At 31.7% G+C, this 21,487-nt stretch overlaps 2 protein-coding genes across 2 annotated transcripts; one reads left to right on the forward strand and one right to left on the reverse strand.

Annotated features, from left to right (window-relative positions):
• Positions 1-8,858: 8,858 nt before the first annotated feature.
• Positions 8,859-11,603, forward strand: LOC127240630 (UDP-glucose 6-dehydrogenase 5). The gene is made up of 2 exons (XM_051259411.1): positions 8,859-9,012; positions 9,882-11,603. Exon 2 carries the CDS (start codon positions 9,902-9,904, stop codon positions 11,342-11,344), a length of 1,443 nt encoding a protein of 480 aa, XP_051115368.1. The 5' UTR covers positions 8,859-9,012; positions 9,882-9,901; the 3' UTR covers positions 11,345-11,603.
• Positions 11,604-12,235: 632 nt separating this feature from the next.
• LOC127240513 (rosmarinate synthase-like) lies at positions 12,236-19,942 on the reverse strand. Its single transcript, XM_051259232.1, has 4 exons — positions 19,520-19,942; positions 18,559-19,445; positions 13,076-13,329; positions 12,236-12,426 (listed from the first exon to the last, which is right to left on the reverse strand). The coding sequence occupies exons 1-4, from the start codon at positions 19,940-19,942 to the stop codon at positions 12,236-12,238; spliced, it is 1,755 nt and encodes a 584-aa protein (XP_051115189.1).
• Between the last annotated feature and the right edge of the window lie 1,545 nt (positions 19,943-21,487).

A 21,487-nucleotide genomic window follows, 5' to 3' on the forward strand; every position in this document is an offset into this window, starting at 1 on the left:
ATGTTATTTATATTTTAAAATTCATAATTTATAAATTTTTATTTTAATTAAATTATTTAAACTTTTGATTATTTTTATTGTATCATAATTATATAATATTTAAAACTCTGAACTTTAAACAAAGTGTACAAATTAACTGGAATTGAGAGAGTTATATAATATAAATAAATTATATTTCTTTCATCCGGTTGTAAATTTATTATTTAATATTTTATAGATATGTAGTATGATATAATAGGTAAATAGTAAATATTTTGGTATATAGTTACTTTAAAGAAAATAAAAAATTTTGATTTTGATATAGTGTCGGTGGAGAAATCAGTGTAATCTGTGCATAACAGAAATATCTCAATAGTTGGTACTTGTAAGCATTGAATGAACCCTTGTCATTTGATATTCTTCCAAATTTCTTTCCAATTTCAATATTGGTCCAAAATGTTTATTCGGTGGCTATTATTTGATACAGAACTCTATACAGACTCTAATGTATTCGGATTCGTATATACTCAAATTCTATCCATGATGTACCGGATCGTCAAATTCAAAAAATTTCAATAATAGTTTAATTCGACCGACTTATCTAAAAATATATTTACTTATTAAAAAAATAAATTAAAAAATATATATACAATAAATATAAATTTTCATTATCGCCTTGACGCCGCACCACCACCACCCAGGGCTGGCAAAAATTAATCCGACCTGATAATCCGACTCGAATCTGACCTAAATAGTTGGGTTTGGGTTGAGATTTTCGACCCAATTAATAATTGGGTCAAATCCGTTTAACCTATTTAATTAAATGGGTCAGGTTAAGGTCTACATTTTCGACCTGAAAATAACCCGTCTAACCTGTTTAATTAATATTATTTTAAATTTTATCAATACAATTCAATATTTATGGCCAATACAATTCAATATTTATGGCCAATTTTATAAATATAAATAATAAAAAATAAAGGATTGTGGTATGTACAATGTAGTGTTTGTTAATTCAATTCTTGAATATCGATTTTATGATATGAATAAATAATTTTTTGCTTTAATATGTATATATATTATGCATTAAAATTTTTTGTTAGTATAATTTGTAATTTTAAATTAAAATTTAAAAATTTTAGATTTAAACGGGTTATATGAATCATATTCAAGTTGACCCGATTAATAAAAGGTCAGGTTAAGATTGCAAATATCAAACAATTTAATTAAATGGGTCAGGTTCAGGTCAAAGGTTTTGTAACCCGTTTAAGCTGACCCGAATCTGAACCCGACCCGACCTGATCCGTTTGCCAGCCATACCACCACCATCAACACTAAAAATAAAACTGAAAATAGAAATTAAAAATAAAAAAAAAAATATGTAAAATTTACTCCCTCCGGTCCATTTCAAAATACTTTGAAGGAAGACGGACGAAAATAGTAAAAAAAATACTTTGAAATATGACGGAGAAAATATTATTTTAATTAATAGGATCCAATACCGTGTTGGGTAGGGTTTGCTATTAAACCATGGACCTGAACCGACCCGACCCTCTAAAATTTATTAAAGATTTGACTCATCCTCTAGACAGTACTCAAATAATTGGACTCGACCCGAAATAAATGTGTAGGGTTTAGGTCGGGTCTCGGATCTATCTCTACCCATTGTCATTCCTATTTCGTCTCTTAAATAAATATATCTCCGGTTGTTTTTATGCGTAGATTTTTTAATATTAGTATAATGTTAATGCTCCCTCCATCCTAATTCAAAGTACAATTTTCATTAATTTTTGTTCGTCCCACTCAAAAAGTACTTCTTTCATTTTTTTAGTACAATTAATCGTATACTAATACTAAAATACCCTTAAATTTTATTTAAATTACAAACATACCATTAAAGTCAAATGACAAAATTGTCTAAATTTCTTACACACTTTCACTAACCAATAAAATACTATTATTTTTTAATTTATTATAAAACTCCAAAAGATCTCTTTCAAAAGATACTATTATTTTTTAATTTATTATAAAACTCCAAAAGATCTCTTTCAAAAGAGAAGTATACAATGTTCCCTCCGTCCCATTTCTAATGTCCACCTTTCTATTTTCGTCCGTCCCACTTATGTTGTCACTTTCCTTTTTTGAAAAATAATTATACACTTTAATTTTATTTTAAAAAATTAATTTATAGTTTTTTTTTAATTTTAATTATATTAATCAGCTATCTTAATGTTAATTTGTAATTATTTTTAGGGTTAATTCTTCCATAATCCCTACATCACAATATACTTTCTTGTTCAGTCCCTATATACTATTTTATTCCTAGTAACTCCCTGCTCATTCCTATTTACTCCTTATTTTGTAAATTTAACTTTAAAATTTCTATTATACTCTTTATATATCTTTTTATTTACTAGATTACCATACTCTAACATGAACCCCAAAAATTACTTTATTTGTTCAAATAATTCTTCCGCTCGAATTTAATTTTTTTATATATCAAATGATAGATAATAAAAACTGTTTTTTTAATTTTCACCAATGAAAATCGAAAATTACAAGGGTAAGGATTGAAAACTTTTCTCCTAACTGATTTATCATCAGTTTCAAATTACATCAAATAACAAATTTACCTCAACTACCAATGCAAGCACCAACACCAACTCAAACCACTATGACCACGGTTGCCCACAAACATCACACATCGAGATCGAACCAACACCCAAGTGAATATGTTGATTTATATTTGTCATCTAGGTAAAAGGTTAATTTTAGTTTTGAGAGTATTAGTTATGTTTGCATTTTTTATAAAAACGTATATAAATTTACAAGAGTTATGTCGAAAGAATATATAAAATTGAAATAAGGTTATGATGTTGTTCATACTTTTCGAATTTATTTTTAATACTTTATTGTAGAACAGTTACTTTTACAGAGTATTTGAGATACCTATTTTTGTCTTATACAAACTTTAGTCAGTCGAAACAAATAGTTTTTATAAATATTTTACATTATAATTCAAGTATTGCATTTATTTTTTAAGAATTTTTATCAGCATTGTATCAAATCAAATAATTTATTATCGAACGAGTATTTCAAAATGATCACCACAACTGTTGTGCCATAAGACCCTATGGATAAATTAATATTTGTAATTTTATATTGAGAATAAACGCAAATAAACTTACAAATATTATATAGGAAATATATATCATCACAACGATGAATTGCATAGAGTCGAAAGAAGGTTATTGTTTCATTTGTACTTAACATGAGAAAAACATACTTTTTAATACAAAATTTGTACTTTTTGAATTTATTCTTTATACTTTATTGTTGAGCAACCAATACTTTTGTAAGGTGTTTGAAATAAATATTTTCGCCTTACATGAATTTAAGTTAGTCGAAACCAATATTGTTTATAGATGTTTTGTAATGCAATTTAAGTATTGCATTATTTATTTTAAGAATTTTACTCATTATTGTATCAAATCAAGTGAGTTATTGTCGGACGATGCTTTCAAGATTAAACGCCACACATTTTTTACTTCAAAGATACTAGTGTTTACTTAATTCTTATTTTCTACTATTGTTCAATACACCTCAATTGATTAATGAAAGTTTGTAAGCAACATCGACAATAAACAAAAATAAAATTATATGGGTTGTGTCAAAAAAAATATATCATCGCAATGGTGAATTGCATCGAGTTTAAAGAATGGGTTTACGGTGTCATAATTACTTTTCATATTTAAAAAAATACTTTTTAAAACAAAGTTTTGTACTTTTTAAATTTATTTTAATACTTTATTGTTGAGCAATCGATACTTTTATATAGTGTTTGAAATAAATATTTTCCGTTTTACATGAATTTTAGTTGGTCGAGACCAATATTTTTTATAAATATTTTGTATTGTAATTTAAGTATTGCTGTTATTTTAAAAAATTATAAAGGTTATGTTTAAAAAAAATGCTACCGCAACAGTGAATTTCATTGAATTGAAATGAAGCTTATTTATTTTCTATATGAAAAAAATATATTTTTGTTTTAAAAAAATTTGTACTTTCTGAATTAAAACATTATAAATTAACTATCGCAAATACCATTACCAAATAAAATACATCACATTCAATAAATTAAATAGACAATAGTTACATTTTTATAAAATTTAGTTATTTACTGCATAAGCCCAAAAATAAAATAATAATTAACAATTAAGTTAAAAAAATCTAACACCATAAAATTTATAAATAAATATGTTTGTATAATTTAGAGATTACATAGCCTAGGTTTATAGAAATTTTCATTATAAGATATTGTAGTCGTTTTAGTTGTTGTTCCGTCGCCGGTGATATTTTTTTCGTTTATAATGATTGATTTTTTATTAATTGTTTTTATTTTTTTTACCATAAAAAATGTAAAATAAAATTAAAAATCAATTTTATGAAATTGGAGAGAATGATGAAAAAAATGAATAAAATAAATAAGGGTATTATGGTCTTTTTAAATAGGTTGGGAGTGAAAAAGATGAAAATTATAAAAATAGGGAGTAAAGAATAAGATATTTATATTTAGAAAGTAAGTAAGAATTTGTAATAAGAAATAGAGATTTTATTGGAAGTTGCCCTTATTTTTATTATAAGATACTTATTGTCACTAATACATGTTTAATTATTTACTAATTATACTCCTCCTAAATTCTCGTGTCTACAGTAAATTCGACAAAATATCCGGGACGGGGGGAGTACAAATTAAAAGAAAATAAATAATTTTATTAGTACTATATGATATAAAGTAACAATATTAGTGAAATATAATGATATTTTTAATGTTAAGTAAATAATAAAATTATTAAATAAGACAAAAATACGTTGTTATATGACGGATCAAAATTTAAAAAATGAATAGTTTATTAAAAAATAAAAATAAAAATAATACCCTCAAACTAGGCCCACAAGTCAAGTTACACTGGGCGAACCATGTGTGACAGGTACATCCGGAAGCGTCAGGGTTTGAACCATGACCTCATAGTCACAAGTTTACTCTTCAAACCACAATGTCATCCCTTACGGGACAACTCGTTTATTTTTTAATAATATTGTTTGTAGATACATTTGAGTTGGATATACGAAAATGACAAAATGATTACATATGATTCGAATGGATGAAGTATTTATTTATTTATTTATTTTGTTCTATTTAATTTTATGAATTTGTTTAAGGCTGTGTTTAGTACAAAGAAATTAGGTCAAAGAAATAAAGATGACCTTATTTTTCTTGTTTAGTTGAACGTGAAAATTGAGAGTTAGAGAAATAAATCACTTGTTTGTTACTATATTATTAGTTAATATATACTACCTCTGTCCGGTTCTAAGGATGTTATTTACTTTTTGTGTGTTAATATTTGAATATTAATTATTATATGAAAATATAGTCCAAATCAAAGGAAAATGACAAAAATACTTTTATTAGTGTCTTAGTATCTTATAATACCGTTATAATGACGTTTGTGCAAAGAATTATAAAAAAATAAGAATATTTTTTAATGCTAAGTACAATGACGCAAAAGGTAAATGAGACCCTTAGAGCCGGACGAATGGAGTATATAATGTTGATGTAGATTTTCAACAATATAAAGTAATATTCAAAAATATATTCCAAACTTGAAAAAAAAAAAAAAAAAAAAAAAAAAAAAAAAGAAGAAGAAGATGTCAAAGATCACATATTCCTAAAACAAATACATAAAGAACTAAAAACTGCACTAAAATTGAGAATTTAAAAGAATGATCCCCCAATAAGACTTCCTTGAGATGATTGAAGAATGATCCCCAAATAAGACTTCCGTGAGATGATTCAAGATGTCTTGCCCATTCTCCATCTGTTCATTTAAATAAAATCTTATTTGAACCGTTTGAAATCATTTCTGAGTCGGTCACCAAGATCGTGCACTAAACCGTCGTCGATTACCCTTGACCAACTTTCCGTCGTCACGTGATCAATTGTAACCACATACGAGCAATTTAGCAGTTCCAAACAGTTCCTTGAAAACCAACCGACTCAATATTCACATTCGGATGGGCCTCTTATATGAGGAACCGACCAATCAAATCTGATGGTCTATTGGTTTCTGCCCGTCAGCCCGACTGAAATTGTAATACCCCCGGTGTTTGGCCATTGCTTAGCCAACTCCCGTGTGTGGATGAGCTGGTATTAGGCAACCCAAAGCAAATTAAAGGTTAAATGTAACAATGTGAACATTCTTTTTCAGAAGCCCTATTGAAAGAACTCTAGAGTTAAACGTGTTTACCCTAGAGTAATCTGATGATGAGTGACCCCCCGAAAAGTCTTCTAGAGTGCGTGTGTCTGATGACAGGAGGGCCAATCTACGACATCTCGACACGCCCGACTTTGTGTGGCTTGCGAACCGGGGTGTCACATAAATTCACTCCCAAAGACTCGACCTGGCCCACACCATTTTCCTTTCTTGGGCCAAAACCCTAAATTTAAATTTTGTGCTCAACGTATAAAAATATTAAATACCGAACATTAATTTTAAGAAATCGAGTTTAGTCTGGTACAATCCGATTTATTAGCATGTCGAGCTAGACATGGCTCGAAAATTTTTTGGTCTACTTTTGAAGGTCCAAGCACAATGTTTTCGTGCTCGGACCGGGCTTTCAGGTCGTGCTTATTTTTGCCACACTAGTCGTATAAAGAAAAATGCATATAACTTGATGGAGAATATATATTTTTATTTTTTAATCATTTTTAATATTTAATTTTATATTTTTTAAAAATTATATTATTTTAATTTTTCAAAATATCACATTTTATTTATTATTTAAGTTTTATTTTTTTGCAATTTAAAAAAAAATTGCACTAAAATCTTACAAAATATCATATCTAATTTATTATTGAAACAAAAAAAAAATAAAATTCTACAATACTTTAATTTTTAGACAATTAACTATATGTTTTGTGCAAAAACAATATAATACCATATATATACATATATATATATATATAAACAACACACATTATTATTATATACAACAGTGTATAATAAAAGTATGTGCAGTTTTTTAATTATAACAAGTATATTGTATAATAATATGTCATATGCTAAAATTAACTGTTGTGTGTGCTGTAGAATTATAATATGTATTGTTAGTTCATGTAACATATTTGTATTATATTAACATATACAATATCTGTAATAATATTGTGTGTTGTCTGACAACACACGATGTGTTGTAGAGACTATAGCCTATGTTCTTTGTTCATGTGATGTATTTATATTATATTAACATATGCAGTGTGCTGTATATAGTAATATTTTGTACTTTCAAATAACACACCATGTGTTGTTCAACATAATTCTTAATTTTAAATTCAGCACTGTAGCCGCGGTCATATATATATATATAATTCAAAGAATAATACATTTTTTTTTAATTTTTTTTTTAATTTGAATATTTTTAGTAACTCTATTTAATAATTCTATATATTTTCTTCCTTTTTATTTGTCCATAAATAAATTTACAATTTTGATTTTGAGTAAGAAGTCAGAATTAATTGTCACTTTACTTAGCTACATAGACTAAAAATAGTAGTAATATTTTTAATATAAAAATGGAATAGGAAAAAATAAAATAGAGATATTGTAAGAATTTATTAAAGATTTTATAAAAAATAATGTGGTAAATAGAAAAAATTAGTGATAGATTTATAATTATATTTTAGAATGAGAATAATAAAATTATGGACAAAAAAATTTATTTACTATAAATAAAAAAATGTGTACAAAGTTAACGTACAAAATAAAATAAAATAAAATATAACATAATTATAAAACACCCCAAAGAGAGTATTATATATTGTTTACTTTATATTTTTCAACATTGCACTTATATATATAACTATACCATAATTATTTATATATTTAATTTATTGAAAAAAAAATCTCATATCATTTAACTTATTCATATTCTTTGTAAAATATTTTTATTTTATATTAAAAAATACTATGATATTGTATTCATTAAAAATTTGTATTCAATTCATATCAATTGGATGGAAAAGTATAAAATACTAAGATTCTTTTATTTTTTTACAATATTTTTAAAAAATTAATTATTATTTTTTAAAAAAAAAATTAAAATAAAAAAGTATGTACTATTTTTATAATTTTCAATACCTAATAAATAAAAACAAAATAAAAAATAGTACTTTCGAAGTAAATGAAAGTTAACTAAATAACAAATTATATACATAAACATAATATTATATTTAAATTAAAATAATATTTACTAATATTTATATTTAAACTACTATTAAAACTAGAAAATAAAATAAAATTTCCCAAAAAAAAAAAAAACATATAACAAATGGCAAACAAGAGTGAAGCGTACTTCTCTCGTGCTTATAACAAACGGCTTAAATATGACATTTGACATTTTGTTGGGCCCCACATGCAAATTAATTATCTCTGTCACAGGTCCTCCCATTTCTAATTAATTGCTTAATTGACGCACTTCAACTTTGCTTCATTTCCACATCTTTCATTTCATTATTTATTTATTGTACGAATTCAATTAATAAGAATGAATAGCAATCAATGGTTATTGTAATAGGCCATAACTGGGACAATAATCTATTTAATTTATTTTTTAAATACAATTGGCAAGGTCTATATTATTAAATACGACATTATTTTTTTTATTTAAATATTTTTACATAAAGTAGCATTTTAATCCCAAATGTAAGAATGCTATTTAAAACTAAAGAAAGAGAGTTGAAGAAGGATGCGAGGGGTAAAATTGTCTTCTTGACAAAGACCCGGTAAAATAGGGGTATTATGGTCCTTTCATCTCCGAAGACCGCGGTGCGAGATCTCGCGTCGCCAACGATTATATAACGAAGCTGCCAGCCTTCTGAGCTCTCTCACGTTCTCTTCTCGGACGCCAATTTCATTCCTCGCGCGATTATTCTTATTCTGTCTGCGCTGCAGGATTAGCTACTGTGATTCGGAGGTAATGTTGTTGATTTTTGTCGATTTGTTTGTACAGTTTTTGCATATCATGTGTTTGTTGGTGCGGATGCGTGTCGGCACTCGTCTCGGCAGATCCGGATTGAAATTGTGGCGGTTGAAATTGTGTGTGATTGAAGTGTTTGGGTTTCATTTTTTGTGGTGGTGAATGAGTGAGATCGGGATTGTGGTGATTGTTTCTGGTTTGTTGTCTGTCGGCAGTTTGCTTGATCTGGTGACAGACTTGACTTTGTGAATGATTTTGTTTCTCGCTTGATTCTTAATTTATGATGTTGTTTGGTAATTGCATGAGTAATGCTGGATCTGCATGAGTTTTGTGGAATATGATGTAGATCTGATACGATTATGTTTAATGACTTGAAGAATTGCTTAGTATTGTTCGTTCTCAACTCTGAAATACTGCGATTACGTTGGTTTGATGATCCTCGAAATATGTTCCTGTTCTCACTGCTGATTTGTGACTGCATAATTGATGTTGACTGGAAAGTGAAAACTGGTTAACCTTTCCCTAGATTGGTTTCATTTCTCAATAGGATCTTATCTCCTACGGGGATAAAATTCCGATTTCCGAAGTAATCCATGATAAGAAACATACTTCTTCCATGGTGCTGGTGATGCTATCCTTTAAGTTCTGTTAGAATTATTCCTTAAGATCCTTGGCATTGTAAATCATGCAATGAAATTGCTGTCAAAATTTCTTCTAGTTCACATTTTGCTCCTCAATGTTCAATTAGTCTGATCAAGAGGTCAGTTGTATAACTAATGTTTCCTTTGTGTTAGCATAACAATATATATATATGTAGGCATCATTATTCAAACAGAATCTGAGCAATTTGTGTATGAACTTTTCAGGCCACTGGAAAAGGGGAAAAATGGTTAAGATTTGCTGCATCGGAGCAGGGTACGTAGGAGGCCCTACCATGGCTGTGATAGCACTCAAATGTCCCAAAATTGAAGTCGCAGTTGTCGACATCTCTGTTCCTCGTATCAGTGCCTGGAACAGTGATCAGCTTCCCATCTACGAGCCAGGCCTTGATGATGTCGTGAAGAAATGTCGCGGCAAGAACTTATTCTTCAGCACAGACGTGGAGAAACATGTCTCTGAAGCCGACATTGTCTTCGTCTCCGTCAACACCCCAACCAAGACCCGAGGTCTCGGAGCTGGCAAAGCCGCAGATTTAACCTACTGGGAGAGCGCTGCCCGCATGATCGCCGATGTCTCTAAATCCGACAAGATTGTTGTCGAAAAATCCACCGTCCCCGTGAAAACAGCCGAGGCCATCGAAAAGATCCTGACCCACAACAGCAAGGGAATCAACTACCAAATCCTCTCCAATCCGGAATTCCTCGCTGAGGGGACAGCCATCGACGATCTTTTCACCCCCGATAGAGTCCTCATCGGAGGCCGGGAAACCCCGGGCGGCCATAAGGCTGTTCAAGCACTGAAGGAGGTCTACGCCAACTGGGTTCCGGAGGATCGAATCCTCACCACCAATTTATGGTCTGCCGAGCTCTCGAAGCTCGCCGCAAACGCATTCCTTGCCCAACGAATCTCATCCGTCAACGCCATGTCCGCTCTCTGCGAGGCCACCGGCGCAGACGTCTCCCAAGTCGCCTACGCTGTCGGCAAAGACACCAGAATCGGCCCCAAGTTCCTCAACGCCAGCGTCGGCTTCGGGGGGTCGTGCTTCCAGAAGGACATCCTCAATCTAGTCTACATCTGCGAGTGCAACGGCTTACCCGAAGTCGCTGAATACTGGAAACAGGTCATCAAGATCAACGACTACCAAAAGAGCCGATTCGTCAACCGCGTCGTCGCCTCCATGTTCAACACCGTCGCCAACAAGAAAGTCGCAATCCTCGGGTTCGCCTTCAAGAAGGACACCGGCGACACTAGAGAAACTCCCGCCATCGACGTCTGCCAAGGATTGCTCGGCGATAAGGCCCAGCTGAGCATCTACGATCCTCAGGTCACTGAGGATCAAATCCAGCGGGACCTGTCGATGAAGAAATTCGATTGGGACCACCCGCTCCACCTCCAGCCGATAAGTCCCACTTCGGTTAAGAAAGTTCAGTGTGTCTGGGACGCGTACGAAGCGACCAAAGGCGCGCACGCTGTCTGCATTTTAACTGAATGGGACGAGTTCCGGAAGCTCGACTTCAAGAAGATTTACGACAATATGCAGAAACCGGCATTCGTTTTCGACGGTCGGAATGTTGTGGATGTGAAGAAGCTTAGGGAGATGGGTTTCATTGTGTACTCAATTGGCAAGCCGCTGGATGCTTGGCTTAAGGACATGCCTGCCGTCGCATAGATGCAAAACTTGATCGCGCCGGAGGGTTGCCGGGCACGTATTTTTACACTATTCTTTTTTGATTCGTTATTGCCATTTTTATTGAGTTTATTGTTCTGTGGGTAGAAGTTGAGGACGATGATGATGATGATTGCGTTTTCATTTTAGCGTTTTGTTTTGCATTCTTCAGGAACCTTGTTTGCTGTTGTAAGCTTATGAGTTTGTAATAAAATTTACTAAATGCATGCTTCATTATTATTATTATTAATTGCAATAAGAGTATACACAGACATCTAATCCTCTATTCTCATCTATGTTATCTCAGTTACAACAAATGAATTGATGCCACAGGAAGAGTGATATAATCAAGAAGAAAATGATTATAGAACAGAACAAAATAGGAGAACTATTTTTGTCTTTCATTGTCATTAAAGATGAGAACAAAATATGTAGTTTTGATTACATGAAGATTATCCGTTTAGTATCAGATATAACAAAATAGGAAAGTAATCCCACGAGAATAAAGTGTTATTTATGCACAAATGAACTCTAATAACAAATTCTGTTATTAAAAAAAAAAAAGGGATTGAACTTTTCGTTGATTGAGCTCCTCTATAGAAAGAGTAAATTTTTCAACATGTTTCCCAGAGGAATTTGGGTAGTATATTTCCAGTTCAACTTGCAACACATGCAACGAAGTTGGGAGGCCAGAAATTCCTTCGTAAACGCATCAGCCAATTGTCTTTCAGATGGAACAAACTAAAGGATGATAACACCTTCCGCAAAATGATGACGAATAAAATGACAACCCACATCTATGTGTTTGGTTATTTCATGGTGGACTGGATTTTCCACCATTCGAATTGTGAATTGATTTTCACAACAAATTGGCACAGGAAGGGTGACGGAAATTTACAGCTCATGCATCAAGTATGTCATCGACAATGCCACATAAACTATAGCATGCAATGCCCTGTACTCTGCTTCAGCAGAAATCCACAGTTGTTTGTTTCTTGGTTTTCCATGATATAAAACATGATCCAAGAAACAAGCAATAACCGGAAAGAGATTTTCGAAAGTCCAAGCATGACCCCATACAACATCTGAAAATGCGTTGAAATTGAGCTCTTTATCGACTCGAAATAAAAGATGTAAATTCATAGTTTCTTTCAAATATCTTTAGGATTTGTTGTACAACCTTTCAATGTTCAGTAGTTAGATTGGCCATGAATTGGCTGAACTGTTGTACAGAGTAGCAAAGGTCTGGCCTTGTCATGGTAAAATATAAAAGTCTTCCACCATAATACGTATGTAGTTTCCATGAGTTGAAAGGACTTGTACTTTGTCTTGTTGAAGTTTCCAGCTTGTAACAAATGAAATGTCACAAGGCTTAACATCTTGCATTCCAGTCTCCAAAACAATATATTGAATTATTGGGAGACAACCAAACCAACAACAGATCTTTCAATCTGAATTCCAAGAAATAAGTCAACTTGGTTCAGATTTTTTATGGTGAATGTTTGATCCAGATACTTCTAACTTCTATATGGTTTGGGCATTAGTTTATGTGATAAGAATATCATCAACGTATACCAATAGCAGAGTAATGTCAATGTCCTTATTAAGGATAAACAAACAATTGTCATTAGTGAACCGCTTGAATCCATATTCCAACACCTTGGTGGTAAATTGTTTATACCATTGTATGGGGATCTGTTTCAGCCCATAGAGCGACTTTTTCAACTTGCAAACATGGCCGGGAGAACATTACAGCCTTGGGTGGAACCATGTATATCTCCTTATTCAAATAGCCATGCAAGAAAGCATTATTTATGTCCAATTGATGCATCTCCCACTGTCTTGGGGCTGCAATAGCTATTAAGATTCGAACTGTGACAACTTTAGGAAACGGAGCAAATGAATCAGGGAAGTCTTGTCCAGAAATTTGAAGGTAGCCTTTGGCCACAAGACGAGCTTTATACCTCTGAATGCTTCCATCACCATTCCTTTTAATTCAATACATCCATTTGCATGATATTGGACGAGTTTCATTTGGCAAGACAACGATTTCCTATTTTCCATTTTTTTTCAAGGAATCCAACTCTTCTTTCATAGCATCTTTCATTCTTTTACATATTGAGCTTGAGCATAAGAAGTTGGTTCCTGATCATGATCAGATAATGCAACATGCCACACATGCATTTGCTGGCCTGTTTTTTGCTGTGGAACTAATTGCATGACATATGTAATCATTAAGCCAAGCAAGTAGTTTTCTTTGTTTATGAGGTAGTTCTTGTCAAAGTGTTGGGAAAGGTAGAAGAATAGGAAGAAGGCTAATTGAATTCAAAGACAATGTCACCATAGTGATGACTATGAAATTATTCTTCTTGTGGAGTGATGGGATTACTTTAAGGAGTGGTGTTTGTTGTGTTGGAATGAGTGGTGTGTGAAGTTAATATAGGATTAATGATGATGGGGATAGGATCATAAGACTAGGATATATAGGAATATTGGGCAGGGGTGATTGAGAATTAACAACATAATAAGGAAAATTCATGCTCATAAAAGATTACATCATGGGCAACAATTCTTTTCCGATTTTCAATATCAAACAACTTAAAGCCTTTTTGGCTGGCTGGATAACCAAGAAAGATGCATTTTTGGGCTTTAGTGTCAAATTTGATTTTATCAGGTGCGGTGTTGGTTGCATAACAGAGACATCCAAACACCTTAAGGTGATCATAGGTTGGTTGGGTTTGATAGAGTTTTTGGGAGGGAGTGACCCAATCAAAAACTAAAATAGGGGTTCTGTTAAGCAAGTATGTGGCATGGAGGAGAGCATCTCCCCAATAGGCAATACAACATGAAGGAGTAGAGATCGAGTCACTTGCAACAAGTGTTTGTGCTTGATCTCTACTCCTCCATTTTGTTTGGGAGAATATGGACATAAGTGCTCATGGATTATGCCATATTTATCAAATAGGGCTCTGCAATTTTGGTTAAGAAAATATGTTCCATTATCGGTTCTTACCTTCTTTACAGAGGAATTGAACTGATTTTGGACCAGTGTAAGGAAACTTTGTATTATATGGTAGATGTTTTGTTTGTTGGGCAACAAATAGGTCCAGGTGCCTCGAAAATAATCATCAACAATTCTTAGGAAATAGCGACATCTATTTAAAGTGGGAGACTTATATAGGCCCATGTATCCATATGGACCAGTTCAACCACAAAGGATGCACATGAGTTACTCTTATTAATGGACAATCTATATTTTTTAGATTTGTGATATGTATCACAAAATGAATTTTTAGGAAAATGAACAAATCCAAGATGTTTCAAACATTCAGCAGATGAGTGACCTAGGCGCTAATGCAACAGAGGATAATAAAAAACAACAGCTGAAGCAAGCAGATTAACATAATAGGTTGAGACAGCTATGGTGTAGGTTGTTTTTTCGGTTTCCAGTAGCCAAATTGACTTTAGAGCTCTGGTCTTGTATTAAACATTTGTTAGAAGTGAATGTGAGGATATAATTGATATATCTAAGCAAAGTACTAACTGAAATAAGATTGAATTGAAATAATGGAAGCAAAAACGCATAAGTTAGAACAAGGTTAGCAGATAGTGATAGACCAAGCTGGTACACCATCCAGAGAGAAATATGTATCTTTTGTATGACCTTTTTTCTTGCAAAATTCACACACTATGTTTTTCTTTTCAACATGCAACAGTTTTTTCCTCTCACTGTTATGTTTTCATTGATAAGGCTTACTGGCTATTGAAAAGGCATTGTGTTATGTTGCAATATGAAGCTCCCTTTGTTTTTGAAATTAAATGATCATTATGTAGGCTTTGCTCATGTTGAGAATGGGATCCATCAATAGAATTTGTCCTCTTGCACTCTCGTAGGTATCATTCAATCCACTCAGGAAATTAATCAACAAATTTTTGTCCATCTTTTTCAAAAGTTTTGAGTGAGCTCCACATGAACATTCAAGAGGTGGATCAATGGTTAATAATTCTTGCCAAAGTTTTTTAAGCTTGGTAGCATAAGCAGCAATAGAATCATCACCTTGCTTTAAGGAGGTGGGTGACCGTTCTAGATTATAGACAAGTGAACCATTTGATTGCTCATACTTTTCTTTAAAGTTCTCCCAACGTTCTTTGGCGGTGAAGTCAAAGATGAAAGCTCCTTGAAGTTCTGGAATCATAGAGTTGATCATCCAAGTTTTGATTAATGCATCCACTTCTAGCCATGCTTCATACTATGGGTTGTCCTCCCCTGATTTGGATTGCTTTCCGGTGAGGAATCCACTTTTTCTTTTGGCTATGAGTGCATTCCACACTCTATAGGATCAAGTGAAGTAATTATTCTCATTGAGAGGGACTGAGGATAGAAAAAGATTTGATTGATCTTCACTTGTTACCAACAAAGCTTTGGGCAAATAAGCTTGTTGTTTGGAGACTGTTTCAACTTCAAAAGAAGTTGTTGCTTTAACTGCGAGACGACTAGCAACTTCAGCCGTTGTTGCTCAATTAAAGGATTCATTTTAAGGAGAGAATGAGGACATTGTAGATCCATATAATAAAATAGGAGAACTATTTTTATCTTTCATTTTTATGATATAATAAAATAGAAGATGATTAAAGAACTGAACGAAATAGGAGAACTATTATTGTCTTTCATATTTATTAAAGATGAGAACAAGATATGTATTTCTTGATTACATGAAGATTATCGGTTTAGGATAAGATATAACATAATAAAGAAGTGGTCCACAAGAATAATGTACTATCTCTGCACAAATGTTATTTAGAATGATCAAGAATTTGATATTGGACTTCTCATTGATTGAGCTCCTCTATAGGAGAATGAATTTCTCTCAACAAAGAGTAAAGATATTATCGAATTTAAAATCTGTGTAGTTCAAACTAGAGAATAAAAAGGATGAGAAGGAAGGAAGATTAAGAAATATAATATTTGTTTTTATTTTTATAAATGATTGAGGTGAAGGAAAATAAATTGCCCTACTTAGTTGGTTTTAAAATAAGTATATATAAATAAAATATAACATAAATAAAAATAACATTACATATAATAAAATAGAATTATTAGATAACAAAATAATTATTCTAACAGAAAAATTATTTATTAAGAATAAATTATAAAATGAATATTCGTATGTTGTGTTGAAAAAATTATTCATTAAGAATAAATTATAAAATAAATATCGATTGTTGTGTTAGATAAATAGAATAAACAGAATAAATATATATTTGTTTTATAAATTAAAATTGGACTACTACAAGTTTAATTAAATAATTAGATTAAAAATAATTTAATTTGATTTATATAAAATAATTAATTTATAATTTTAATTATATATAATTCATATATAATTGAATATGGATATAATATATAATATTAACAATATAATAGTAATTTTATAAATTTAAAAAGTATATACTCTCTCTGTTTTAATACAATATTCTTATTTAATATTTTTATCCGTCCCAAAATAATAGTTTCATTTACATAAACATGAGCATCACGGTAAAACTACTTCTACATTATTATTATTATTATTATTATTATTATTATTACACAAATATCAGCATTTTCTTTTTACACTAAACAAAAAAATATTTTATTCATACTTTTTAACCATTATTAATATAATATCATTATTTCTTAAATAAATTATGAAGTATTCAAATTCTCCCAATTTGAAAGGAAAACAAAATAACCTTCATTTTATTTTCCACCATTCTCTTCTCTAAGAAATAGAATCTAACAATGTAATTTTGTTATATACGTACGAGCTACTTATATATGGATGCTACGTGGACGTTTTGTTTATGAACGCGATTTTTATTGTTAGCTAAATTGTCTCTGCTATTTGTAGGATGGTTTGATGTATATATATCATTGGTTGCGAATAATAAGAGTAGAGAAAAATTCATTCAACATTTCTGTCAATTCCCCTCACTTTGCATTTATTGCACGTACACATGCATACATTACTTCATACATTCACCTATATATGTAATATTTATATATTAAAGCATATCCACATTTACATACATAAATATGCCTATTAATACTTACAAACTATATTTATATATCATATTATATTTATTACTCTCTCTGTCTCACATATCGTGTCTACTACACTGTAATTATATTATTTTAGGAATGATGTAATTAGTAGATAATTAAAAATATATTAGTGAAAATAATTATCATATAATATAAATAATTATAAATTAAGATTAAAATAACTAATTAGTTTAATTAAAATTAAAAAAACAAAATTAAAAAATTTAAAATGAGATTAAAGTGTGTAATTATTTTTCAAAAAAAAAATGACATAGTACGTGGAACGAATAAAAACGACAATGTGGACATGGTATCTGGGACGGGAGAGTATATAAGAATTTTAATTTTTTTTCTCCCTTCTTTCTTTTCTTCCCCTCTCCTCTCCTCAGAAGAGAATTTAACAAAGTAATTTTAATTCTACCTACTCTTATTAATTCCTCTCAAACCAAACAAACCCTTGAATTTAAGTGGTTTAAATTATTTTATTTTGAAAATTAAAAATAATAGTCAAAGTTAAATTTTACTATATTATTTCTTTTTATTATAAATTTTTTGTTATATTATTTTATGATATATTTTTTTTCAATTATGACATTCAGATATACTATTTAGATATAATTTTATAATTAAAATATTTATGAGATATTCAAGTTTAATTTTTATATAACTTTTAATCCAAATTTTAATATTTCAAATGTAATATGATATTTTTTAAAATATATATAATTTTATAAAATTATAATCTAATACAATAAAATTAAAAACAATTTTAGATGGAAGATGAAGAATATAAATAAAATTCATGACTTAAGTTTTTTTGTTAATTATAATTTTACTATTTAATTAATTTTGTTTTCAATTTTTTTTAAACAATATTTTAATATAATTTTTATTCATATTATTTTTAAATTATTTAGTATGTTATTTTGTAAGGATAGATAAACTTTATTTGAAATAAAAAAACAAATACATAAAATTTAAATTTTAACATAAATTTTTATTTTTGAAAAACATAAAAAATTTTATTTTTGAAAAACATAAAATTAATAGGTAGATTATAGAGAAATGCAGATGCTGAACAGATGATTTAACGGACTCAATAAATTAAATATCATAAAGGACTTTGGCAAACTGTTGAGCTTCTTCTTCCCCGGCCAAGACTATATAAACCACCTGTCCGCCGTCGTCCTCCGGCGACCGAGTGACGATACACGACCCCGACGGAAAACCGATTCCCTTTCCATATCCCGGCGAAACCACCACCGGCGGCCCAATTCCGAAGTCCAGATTGTACAGCGGCAGCCACACCCAACTAATAATCGACATATTCGGCGAATCGTAATTAAACAAATTCTCTCCAATGGCGTCCCACCGATCTTTCTCCATCTCCAAATAGTCCAGCGCCGACTGCAGCCGCTCGCTCTTCATCGCTGCCATCGAATCGTGCAACTTTCCGGCGGCGAATCCGACGGATTTCTCCACAAGCTCTCCCGCCGGAGCAATCGGCGTGGCGTGGAACAGAACGTTCCCGAAATACCCCTCCGGCGGCGGAGGCTCCATCCTCCGCCGTCCGTCCACGGCGACGCGCAGCTTCGTGTTCTGATCGGCCGACAGGCGGCGGACGGCGGTGATGCTCCGCCATATATGCCCCGCCACAACCTCGAAGGTCGTGAGCTTGACGACGTCGTTTTCGGCCTTGCATTTGGCCTTCAGGGCGGTTATTTGTTCCTTTGTTAGTTTGTACATTAGTGTTATCGTCTCGGAATCCGTTACGACGTCGTTTTGGGTTTTGTTCAGTGCCGGCGGCGGTTGGTACTCCACGTGGGAGAACGCCGGCTGCGGGGGGCGGCGGGGAGATAAAGCTGCCCGGCGGTCAATCAACGGCGGCGGGTAGGCGGTGCCGTCGCCACGTGTGAAATTGGCCCAGGTGTGGAGGAATCGGAGGCAGGCGGTTCCGTCGGCGACGTGGTGGTCCTCCGCGAACCCTATGCACGCGCCGCCGCATCGGAAGCGCGTAAGCTGCATTACAATTGAATGCTGAGTATCAAATTAACCATAATTGAAATTAAACTACATTGAATCCGATTTCGAACCTGGACGAGAAAGAGAGGCTTTTCTGAAATTGGTTTGGAATGATCGGCGGCGGGAATGAGCGAGACGTCGGACCTGGGGAAGAAGCCGAGCTCTTCCAAAGTGGCGTCGCACTCCGCCTCCACGAACAGAGCGCCGTCGCCGTTGCAGTTGATTTGGATGCAGTTATTTTGGTCGGCGGTGAGTCGGCCGGCGAAGGGGTAGAAGTGGAGGAGGGCGCGGCTGAGGGCGGACTTGAGGACGGCGGAGTCGAGGAAGGCGGTGGCGGAGGCGTCGGAGTGACGGTAGAAGAGGAGGACGCGGCCGTACATGATGCGCGGGAAAATGGAGTCGAGGTTGGAGAGGTTGAGAATCGCCGCCGGCGTCGGCTCCGATGGCTTCACTACCGCCGATTGCTTCACGGCGATGTTGATGTTGACAGCCATTGCGTTTTGTTTCGGTGAATGTTTACTGATTGGTGGGTATTTATAGACGACGTCGTATTCGTTGCACTTACACAGCACTGAATTTGAAAATTTTAAAGCGAATAATAAAATTGTTTATTTTTTTGGTCTTTTTTTTAGATTTGAATAATAAAATTTTTAAATTGAAATAATAGGTGTTGATGTGATTTTTTGAATATAAAATTAATTTTTATTATAATATAAAAAATAAAAATTAGATATTTGATTTTATATTTTTTTAAAAGAAAAAATTTGATGAATAACATAAATTCTCACAAATTTCCCAAACAAACACATATACACAACATGGTATTTTTGTATTAATTTTTTTTATTATTGTTGCTAAAATATGCCAAAAACTTTCAAATTATCTATATAAACAAAAACGTATAAATGTATATATTTTTATTTAAATAATATTTTAATATAATTTTTATATAAAAAAAAAATAATGCATTTTATGTAAAGATCGTATCGAATAAATAAATTTGATTTTAATTTAAATTATAGTAGTGCTATTTTGGCTCTTGACATAATTAATTATTGCAAATAGGGGATAATAAATTCGAATCCATGAATTTAAATTTAATTTAGTGGTAGGTTTTTACTTTCCCAACTCTGATGGATGTTCATTCTATTACATTTCCGGTGTATACTTCTTAACATTAAAAATTTAATACAAATTGCAAAAAATTAAATTTTTGTGCCGGATGATTGTGGTGTGGGAGATGGACTTGTGATGCCATACACAGTGTGTCTAGTGTGTTTTGTGCATAGTATATTAATTTATTTAAAAAATATATTGAAAAATTTTAGATAAAAGAACAAAGTTGAAATTTTACTATTTCCTATTTGTTAAATATTAAATTAATTATATATCTTTTTATTTTATATTATATTAAAACCATTGTACTGATATTAATATATTATATCAAATAAATAATTAATAATTTTTTACTATTATTAATCTCAACTTTAGTTTCAATCTCTCAGCGAACAAGATCAAAATTAAAGTATTTGATTATAATGGTACGCTTTTAGTATAGAAAATACAAGTATAAATGAAGATAAATTGAACATAAAATGAGAATTGATTCTTGGATAAATTACTTTTTTTAGTTCCATAATTGATCATCTTTATCATTTTTTAGTTTCGTAGTTAAAGTTTGTATTGAAATAATATCTTAAATGAATTTTTTTTGGTACATTTGATCTCCGGATCCGGAGATGCCTGCGTGGTATGTCGGAGAACACGTATCCGCCATGTAAGTACCACTTCCACACATGGATGCGCACATGACATCCGCATGATACGCCCGAGCACACGTGTTTGCCAAATAGGCGCTATTCGACGGACACGTGAAATTTTTAATTATTATTTTTTAATTTCTAAAAATTTAAACAATACCAAAATTTAAAAAGTACCAATTTTTTTATTTGGACATGCCAAAAACAAAAAATTTGTAAAAAAAAAAAAATCATACGGGTAAGTCAGGCGTGCTATGCAAGTGTCATGCGTTCTTCACT

Source organism: Andrographis paniculata, unplaced genomic scaffold (genome assembly GCF_009805555.1).
Source record: "Andrographis paniculata isolate CXL003 unplaced genomic scaffold, ASM980555v1 Contig79END, whole genome shotgun sequence".
NCBI classification, from domain to species: domain Eukaryota; kingdom Viridiplantae; phylum Streptophyta; class Magnoliopsida; order Lamiales; family Acanthaceae; genus Andrographis; species Andrographis paniculata.